The following is a 10141-nucleotide window of genomic DNA, read 5'->3' on the forward strand; positions in this document are numbered from 1 at the left end:
ACTGGATGTTGTCGTTTTTGCTTCTTTTGAATAAATATAAGCACAATAGCTGGACTGATCTGATTACTATACCAAGCTATAAAATTTACATATTGTAAATATACTTATATGTTAGCATATAACATATGCTATAAACTGTTATAACCTGGGAACCTGATCCTATTCCCATTTTATTTCAGGTACAAGGTTTGGACTCAGTGACACTTTCTATTTTAAAATGTTTTTGGTTGTTTTTCTGTTGAAAATGTCAAATCATGACAGTCTACTTGAGAAATGGATGAAATGGTTTCAGGCCTTGGTTCAAAGTGGGAACCTTGATGTTTGCATATTATTTCCACAGAAACTTGGAGCACCTGCGTCAGGAGAACAATAGTTTAAACTTTGTTTTTAAAATACTGATGTCATTACACTAACATTGTCAAAGTTCTGTAAATCCCCTCCATTAGGCTGAATGTGTTTTGTTTTGTCCAGCTTGGCAAAGGCTGAAAATGTTTAGGGTGTGTGAGGTTTATTTTGTTAAGCTTCCACCAAGGTCAGACCTTGAAGGAATGGAACAACATGAATCATTCCTTCCGTCTGATTTCCTATCCCAGATTATCAGTGGGGCTGATTAATTAAAGTAATTCATTTTATGCACAAAGTCAAGATTATCTGTGGGGGGGAAGCACTATTAAGTGCATACGGTAAGGGTAGTTCATAATGATGTTCAAAAGCAGGGAAATTTAAAACTGAGCCATAAAGACCCGCACATTGCTACTTAAGAAATAGAACTGAATTTTCGACAGTAAATCCCAAACCTAGTAATTTATCAGGAGCCAACCACTGTTAAATAGAGGAAATAATAACCATTAATGCAGCTACACCGTTTTTGTTGAGAAACACCACCCATGCTGTATTGCATGATTAAATTATACACATGGATTACATGATAGTGCACAAGTAGATCTATAAGCATATTCCAGCTATAAGACACAAAGGCTTCTTTTGTAGTCTCTACAACCATAGCAGGCGCTGTAACTCTCCAACAGTTTGACTTCACCCCTGAAAGGGCACTTTTCCATTGTCTCTCAAGACAGATGGATGTCAGCCAACCAATATTTTCCTTGCTTCAAATTAACACTCAAAAGCTAGATTTACTCTAATGTATATATCTGTAACGTTTTATGACATTGATAGTTGTTGGCACATGTTCCCAACCTAAACACAAATGACTGTGATATTCATGAGCTGAAAACATCTCCCTTTAGCACAGGGGTTGCCACTGTGGTGCTCATGGGCATCAGTGTGCCCACCAATACCTCCTATGATACCCATGAAAGGTTTCAATAAATATTCCATCAAAAATCCACATGAGAGACTGCTTGGAGTTCCTGCTCAGCTACTGTTTGCATTAGTTCAGCTCCCTTAAACATGATCACATTTCATGGATGCCAGGATTGGACATTCATCCTACCATCTCCTCTGGCAGTGGCTGATGTCCACGCATTTCCCCCATTGATGGCAAAGGGACAAACCTGCATTATTTTATGGTTCTATCTCTTTTTGTGCTTTCTTTGATGAAGCAGCCATTACACTATGCTGCCATGAGAGCCATGTTTGTGCAATGTCATGTAGTGGGGGGTGGGGCCAAGGAGACCATGGCTCCAGGCGCAAATTTATGAGGGGGCGCAACCAGGCACCTCCACAACAGGCTCTCATCTTGAGCCCAGAGCTGTAGGGAGGCAAGCCACACCTGGGCCAGGCCTTTGGTGCTGGGCAGTGGCAGTGCCTCCTCATGGCTGGCAGAGGGACAGCTGAACTTGTGCCACCACCACCCACAGAAGAGGCAAGGAGGAAGAGGAAGGCGGGAAAGCAATGCCAGAGCCACCTGTGTTGCCCAGAGCGCCTAGCTGCAAGGGCAGGAGGTCAAGGCGACACAGCAGTGTTATTGGCTTCACGTTTCTCTGCCTTATTTCGGCTCCCAGGTTGGGGCTAGTTTGTAAGGAGAGACTCCCTTGTTTAGATGCTGGCCAGCGAATGGGCTGATTGCTGCCCAGTCCACCAGGGTGTCAGGGAGCCGACAGGGAGAGCAGGTTGTTTGTAAATCAGAGAAAGAGAGAGAAACACTTGAGCAATGAGCACACAGAGGGCAATCCTGTCTTAATGAAGCAGTTGTTCAGTGGGGCACAGCAAGCTGTCAGTGGAGAAACTGCCAGAGTGGCCTTGAGGGAGAACTGCAGGTTCTATCTTCCCTCTGTCATCACTATCAGCACCTACATCGAAACTGGGAACCTCCTCACCCTGTCCTGTCTCTTTGCTATCCCTCAAGCACCCTGCTTCTAGCAGATCCCTGCCTGTCCTCTCCTCTGAGGTGAGACCAGAGTCCCACCACTAGTCCGCAGGCTCAAAATCCTCTTCCTCTGTGCCTTCCCTGAGGGGCTCTTGGTTGAGTGGATTCCACCACTCTTCCTCATCCAGCCAGTTCCTAACACAGGGGGATGTAACACTTGCCCCATCCCAGGCTCCAGCTACCCGTTCTACACCCCTGACACCATGCCCCGATGGCAGCTACTTTGTGACTAGCCCTTTGTCCAAATTCCAGATGTGCCCACTGGCCCAAAATTTTCACAGTGCCTGGTTAGTGGGGCTTAATTCTGAGCAAACATTTATAGGATTGCTCTGTAAGGCTGTGGTCCAATGCACATTTGTTGGGGAATAAACCTCACAACACAGTGAGACTAATTTCTGAGTGAACCTGAACAGGATCACACTTAAAACCGCTTAAGAATAGGTTATCTGGTGGTTCTCTGGATATGATAAATTCCATTAAGACCAAAGGGTGGCAAGGAGAATGGCAGAGAGCTAGCAAACATTTTTTAAATAAACAAAAAGTGTTGATGCCTAGAGACCAATTGCTTTCCCTCTGGGCATATCTATTATGTGCTGGTTTAACAGATGTCTGTATTATTTTACTCACTCCTCATCAGTACCTTGTCACATGTTCCTTGCCTGCTACTACTCAAGGTCTGTGTTATTAAAATCCCCCCATTAAAATAATGGGATTTGGGGAAAACCTATCTAAATTAAGAATATATAGAGTTTTGCAGCCAAATATATTCAAATTGACTCTAACAATTACAAATAGAATAGTTTTGAAAAGTTATTCATTTGCCTGTCTTTGACATTTTGTTTTAGGATTGCTGGATGTGATTCCCATTTACTGCAGCGACTTCTTCCAGACTGAATGCAGCTAAAGGGAATGAATTTTGCAGGCTGCATGGGGGGAAACACCTTTTAGCAGCTGTTTCTCCTTGCAATGTATGTGACAGCTTTATGAGCCATTATGTATACCTATCCCAAACACAAAATGGCTACAAAAGTGATATGAAAAAGGCAAGTTATCTATTTGGTTTCAAAGAGAAATGTTCAGTCCTTTAAGACACTCCCAAGATTCAAAGTTCACAAACTTTTGCAATGAAAAGACAAAGGAGGTCAGTATTTTTGACACAACAAATACTCAAAATGGAATGGTCTAAATAGTATGTCTAAGTACCATGTTTGCTAACTCATTTACCAAGTTCTGTATTTTTGTGATAAAATACTGTTTTAGTACTAAAAAAAAATTCCTCGCTGCTTTGTAATATACATAAGACTTTTACGTATCCATTTTTCAAGGCAGCCTGAAGAAGAAATGGGTAACAACTTATTGTAGGATTACTTTATATTTCAATTTGAGATTAAATGTTCCCTATGTCTCTGGGACACTAGCTGATTCAAAGTTGATTTTTATTAACTACTAAAATGGTCATAATCCCAGATGAAGTTGCTTCAAAAGGCCTCTCTGAAAGGCAAAATGCAGCCCTACTCTTTAATTACTAACCATTGGGTTAAATCATAGCAAGGTTAACTTTGTATTAACAAGCCTGTACCACACAATGTGCCAAATTCTGCACTGTCTCCTCTCCCTGAAACTCAGTTTATGAAAACAAGATTTCAAAAGTGTTGCTGCAGGCGGAATCTAGTGCGACACTGGAAAGCTGCTGGCCAGGTGGTCACATGTCATGTGCTTTGTGTTTCCAGGTGAATAAGAAATAGTACCTCAATTGTTTTCTTATCACATGAGATTATTGTACTGATTCCCTTTCTCAAGCTGAGGTGGGGAAGAGACTTTAAAATATAAAGCTCGGTTATTTTAAACAGATGATTTGTTTTGTATTCCAAAGCACTGTTGTTTTTCTCCTTAGGGAAAAAAAAAGAGTGCTAGGATTTGAAAAAGATGGCATGACTCCAGCCATGACTATAGCCACCACAATGTAAAGTCTGCCCAGGTTCCTTGCATAGCTTGCAGTAGGCCTCCAAGAAAAATCTTTACAACTACCCAACCATTTGGCACCCTCCTAAATAGTAAGGGAGCATCCCTCCATGCTTAACAGAAGTTGAACAAGCTTTGATCTGATTAACAGGACTGGCAGGTTCTGTTGATCACTGACTGGCAAGATGGCTCATGATAGATAGCTCGGTCAGTAGAGCAGGAGACTCTTTATCTCTGGGTCATGGGTTTGAGCTCCATGTTGGACAAAAGATTCTGGCATTGCAGGGGGTTGGACTAGATGACCCTCATGATATCTTCCATCTCTACAATTCTATTACAGTCATAAAAGGTAAAGGTAAAGGTACCCCTGCCCGTACGGGCCAGTCTTGACAGACTCTGGGGTTGTGCGCCCATCTCACTTAAGAGGCCAGGGGCCAGCGCTGTCCGGAGACACTTCCGGGTCACGTGGCCAGCGTGACATTGCTGCTCTGGCGAGCCAGAGCCACACACGGAAACGCTGTTTACCTTCCCGCTAGTAAGCGGTCCCTATTTATCTACTTGCATCCGGAGGTGCTTTCGAACTGCTAGGTTGGCAGGCGCTGGGACCGAGCAGCGGGAGCGCACCCCGCCGCAGGGATTCGAACCGCCAACCTTTCGATCGGCAAGTCCTAGGCGCTGAGGCTTTAACCCACAGCGCCACCTACACTACAGTCATACTTCAGGTTAAAGTTGCTTCGGGTTGAGCGTTTTCAGGTTATGCTCCGCAGAGACCCAGAAGTAATGGAATGCATTACTTCCAGGTTTTGCCGCTCGCGCATGCACAGATGCTCAAAATGATGTCAGGCGCATGTGTAGAAGCGGTGAATCGCGACCTGCAGACGCAGGTTGCGTTCCGCTCTGGATGCGAATGGGGCTCCGGAACAGATCCCATTTGCATCCATAGGTACCACTGTATTCTATGGCTCATTCCGTTTCAAAGTGCTCCAAGCTGCCCTTTTGTTCTCATTAGCCCCAGCTCTGTTGACATCACCTGCTGCTGGTCTTATCACATGAATTTCTATCCTCCAGTACAGTGAAATCACCTTTGAGATAAGTTCAGGTGTCTAAAAGTTTCTTGCTTTGAAGGCCTCCCTTGAGCTTTTCTTCTCATTAGATCTGGCTGAGAGCCAGCTTCAGTCTCCTCCGACCTGAAATTTTCAGCTCACAGAAATTTCATTCGTATTCTGTTCCTCTCTCATCTCATCTTCAGGCCAATATGCCTAGGAACATCTGGTTGGCCTCTGTGACACTAGGATGCTAGACTCACATGTGGCCTCAACAATAAAACTAAGGAATATTTCTAGCACCTATGACCCCCATACTTCTGTAACATCACAACAGTTCAGTTCAGGGGGCAAAAGTTGGTCAGTGGCTGGCAACTACAGTAGCTCAATAGAAACTTCATATTTAGAAGTACGGAATGCTGGATCCTGGGCAGAAATGATAGATATCCCACATCAGCTTGCAAATTTTCATATCACAGATTTATATGAACCCTGGTCTGATCTAGCAATTCATATCTTACTTTTTAGCTTCCTTAATATCTGTGGAAAACTCAGTCTGACAGGTATTGCTTAGCCTGGCTGTACCTTTTCTTTCTTCTCCCAGCAAGCCCTGTTACATTTTTCCATTGAAAACTGACAACAAATACATATTCACTGCTTTTAAAATACCATTATAGTAGGCACCAGGAATGGTTTGCAGAAAGAGTCAAACAGGGAATTACTGGTAATTAGCTGGAGTGGGTGGGAGGAGTGCCTGAAGGATGATGGTTGAAGGGGGGGTTACTCTTTGCATTTTTATGTAGGAACATAAGTAGAGCCTGATGGATCAGGCCCACCCAGTCCAGCATCCTAGTGTCACAGAGGCCAACCAGATGGCTATAAGAAAACATGCAAGCAGGCCATTTGGTTTGTGAGTGGTATATATGTGAAAAGGACAGATGTAAGAGCAAAAGAGAAAACTACCGGTACATCCACAAATTTGCATGGGTCTCTATTTATGTATTTCAAATTTGAACCACTGAAAATATTTACAGCATTTTGAATTGACATTTGCATCCAGAGCCTATGCATTGTTTACTCGGAAATGTATTTAACTCTGTTTAAAGGGGTTTACTTCCAAGAAAGTGTGTATAGGATTGCAGTCATTGTGTGGGGGACGGGGGAGAGGGAAAGAATCAGATGCTCTCTAGTATCTAAATATATGGTTTCTGTTAGAGGCATGTTTTGAAGTAGGCACTCCAAAAATTCCAAGAGAGTAGGACACCTTGCCAGTTACTGGACTCCTGTTGGAAACAGTTTCCTCATTTCTTAAAACCACTGTTTCCCTGTGGTACATTCTCTTGCTTCATGAAGATCAAAAAGTGTACATATATCCATATGTGGAAGAGGGATTTTTGATTTACTGAACTGTGGGCCAAACACAGGACATTTTTCATTATAATAAAGCAAAAAAATTAAAATAAATGCCATTTTCACAAGGAAATCCAGAGATCTTGTATGGAGCAAAAGAACCAGGAATACTTCAGGACAGGATCTCCAATACAGTATATAACGCCACAGTCCTAAAGGTAAGTATTACATTGATAGCTCAGGAGCAGCTGTGCCAGAACGGAACATAGTAGGAATAGGGCCATGCTATCTACAGTACCCAGATGTGGATGTTTTCACAGTGGCCAAACTGACTGAAGTGTAATGCTGCCTTGGGATAAATAAAATTAAATGGTGAAATAACTATCCGTACCCGTTTTTACATTATACAATGTCAGACCTGTGTTTTTCTGAAACACTTCTAGAAATCAAGCATTCTGATCAGTAGGCGCTTTATTGGCATTTCAAGCCACCCTTCAATCATATTCTTTGGGTGGTTAATAGTTAGTAATGGTTATTATACATATGAGTCCAGAATAATCCTAAACTTGTTTCTCAGACATTTTAGGACGCTGCCCTGTTGTATGCTGTTGTAAGCTGAGGTGAACAGCCCAACTCAAAACAAGTTAACTTCATAGCTAAGACCCACGACTGTCAGGAAAACTTACTTCCCAGTCAACATGAATGGGATCAGCTTGTCTAAACCAGATATTAAAGTCATGCACCCCAGGTATAATTTCAGGAGAGCCATTCTTGATAAATGATTGGTCTAAGGATTGCCTTGCCTACACAGCGCTCGAAAATGCTGAGACCCAAGCAGAAAAGAATTAAACAGCAGATAAACCCAATCGCTTCAAAGGCTGGAGGTTCCCTGCTCTGCGCTGACGCGCTGCATTCATTGGTGGGCCAAACACAACACCCAGTCAGACCACTTGGTGCAAACTCTTTCACTTGCTTCACATCTCAGGCGACCCAGCCCGGTAGTCAGAAGCAGCAACCCATCGCTGTTAAAGGAGAACATCTTTTTCTGGCCCTCTCAGCAGCCCGCTCTTGTTTTTAAAGATCCACGATTCCAGGTTCTCCTTCTCCTTTAATCTAAGTCGCTACCCAGCTTTGCTTTGCACACACTCCGATCCCAAATAATAGCCCTCTTCTCCACTTACAGCACCGGAGAGGAAACTCCTGAGTTCTGAAACCAAAGCAGCTGGGCAAAACCAGCCTCCTGCCTCAGCACCCCTGAAGGCGGGCCTTGATCCTGCCTCCTCCGTCGCCTTAAGTTTTCACAAGCCATGCCACCCTCCCGCATCCAGCAGCGACGAGCGGAACTCGAGGCGCGCAACAAGTGCCTCTGCGGGGAGCGATGCTCCACGGAGCGCTTGGCGTCCCAGGAATGCCGCCTTTGTTGCTGCTGCTGCTGCTCCCCGTCGCGACCCAGTTGCCTCAGAGGCTGCGGCGCCCGGGAGGCAAGAAGACGGGGGCACCGTCGTCTCCCCACCCCCCGTCGGTTGAGTGTCCTTGTTGGAAATGGCGCAAAAGGCTTGCTGGTTTCCCTCGCCTCACGCGCTGCCCAAACTGACCGAGTTCCCCTCCTTCGCCTCGCGGCGCGCAGGTCGTCGTCCCCTCAGAAGGCAGCCCAGCCGAGCCCAACGCGGGTCAGGGCATGGTGACAGCCTCGCGCCGGCCGGTGCCCGAGAGGCTTCTCAAGGCAGCAGCCAGCCCGTTTCCCCCCACACTGAAGAAAACGAAAGGGACGCGGTTTCTCCCTCGGGAGACTTACCCTGGAAATGGTCAGCGGGGTGCTGAAGTCCTTGCCCCCGACCAGCCGAAAGCCCCACGGCGAAGGGCCGCTCAGAGCCACTGTCTGGGGCATGGCGGGGCGCCTCAGTTCGAGAGAGAAAGCGAGCGAGCGAGAGAGAGAGGCTGAAGCCTGAGGAGGGGGAAGCGGCGCCTGCTCCGCTCACTCTCCGCTCGCTTCTCCCAAACTCAGCTGCTTTCTAATCCACTTAAAGCGACTGCTAATCTCCGGTCCGGCCTGACGTCTCTCTGTTTCTCCACCTCGGGGAGAAGAGGAGGAGGAGGAGGCGGGAGAGGAGAGGCGGGGAGAGGCGGGTCGCTTGGCGCGCAGGGCGGTCGGGGCTTCGGAGTCCGACGGGTCGCTCTCAGGTGTCCTCAGGATGACCCTCCCGCTCCAAAGAGCCCTGTTGGAGAAGCTGGAGAACTTCTCTCTCTCAGGCTTTCTACTCAGGGCCCTTCTCTTAGCTATAGGAGTTGGATAGCAACACACACAAGCCCTTCCTACCTGTTGTTTTCTCACCAAGGACTAGTGGGTTGCTCACCAGTTCTCGAATTACACAGATGAAGAAATGAGCAACCTGGGCTATGGATATAGAACATTTCTTACCTTCACCTTTCATGGAAAGCATTCCCCAGGGGCCTACAAAAGTGTGATTAAAACTGTCTGCAGGACAGATATATGCTGGATAAAGCCACCCGAAAGCATAGAGTGAGGGAATGTCGGACTAAAAACAAAAACGAAAGAGCAGAGCCAGGGAAAATTCTAACGATAATGGCTTCTAAAATAACTTGGCAAACAGTAGCTCAACTTCTGTCAAAAAAGAGAGATTACTGTATAATAGGGGCTGGTTCCTAAAGCCAAGGTCTAAACCCCACAGGTGTCCCCATCTGCTTTGCGAATAAGTAAAGCACCTCAGCTAAAGGAGATACTTGGATAAGGTAATAAAATCCACAAGCCCCATCCCCTAACCAGCACCCCCAAATTAGCCATATCATAGACTTCTAAAAACAACAGCATCACTTCCCCCACCCACGTGCACAGACCTATTTCTGATTAGTTGTCTACTTGCAAAATAAGGAATTTTGTGTGACATGCCTTTTCGCCTGCCTCTTGGAATGTTGGAATAATTGAAGGAGGTCATGAAAAGTCTATGCCAGGTTTTTTGGCAGGTTGGGAATCACCATGTCTAGGGCACAGATCCAAAAGCCAAAGACATGAAAGGAGATTCCTTAGATGCCCTTTTGTTTCAAGCACATGCTGACATTTCATGTGTGGACAGGAGAATTTGCATGCAAACCTGCTCCCTGCAAGCACATAGACTTGTAGGCTTGTCTTCACTGGTGGCTGTTGTGCAAATAATTGATAAGGTGCCAAATGCTCCTGCAACCCAACTCTGTGACCTTCACTTGACCTGGTCTCTGTGCATTCTCAGAGGTAGCATGGCATAGAGTCTATCTGGGTTGCGGTTGTGAGAGGCAAGGGAATCAAGTGCTCTAACATTTCTTTATCTGATCCTTTTTGCAGTCTCAGAGTGTGGAGGAAAGGACTTGCTCCCATGAATTTCTCCTTTGCAATACAATGAGTTAATAGAGAAAGCAAAGGCAGAGAGAGACAGAGACAGAGAGAGAGAATAAAATAGAATAC

At 45.4% G+C, this 10141-nt stretch overlaps 1 protein-coding gene across 1 annotated transcript in view; it reads right to left on the reverse strand.

Moving 5' to 3' along the window:
• Nucleotides 1-8947, reverse strand: part of PDLIM4 (PDZ and LIM domain 4) — a 61199-nt gene extending 52252 nt beyond the window's left edge. The window contains exon 1 of the mRNA XM_083728615.1: nt 8480-8947. Within this exon, the coding sequence (XP_083584741.1) occupies nt 8480-8572 (93 nt within the window). The 5' untranslated portion in view covers nt 8573-8947. The remainder of the gene's footprint in view (nt 1-8479) is intronic.
• Between the last annotated feature and the right edge of the window lie 1194 nt (nt 8948-10141).

This window comes from Podarcis gaigeae (assembly GCF_964106915.1).
Source record: "Podarcis gaigeae genome assembly, chromosome: 2".
Classification (NCBI taxonomy): domain Eukaryota; kingdom Metazoa; phylum Chordata; class Lepidosauria; order Squamata; family Lacertidae; genus Podarcis; species Podarcis gaigeae.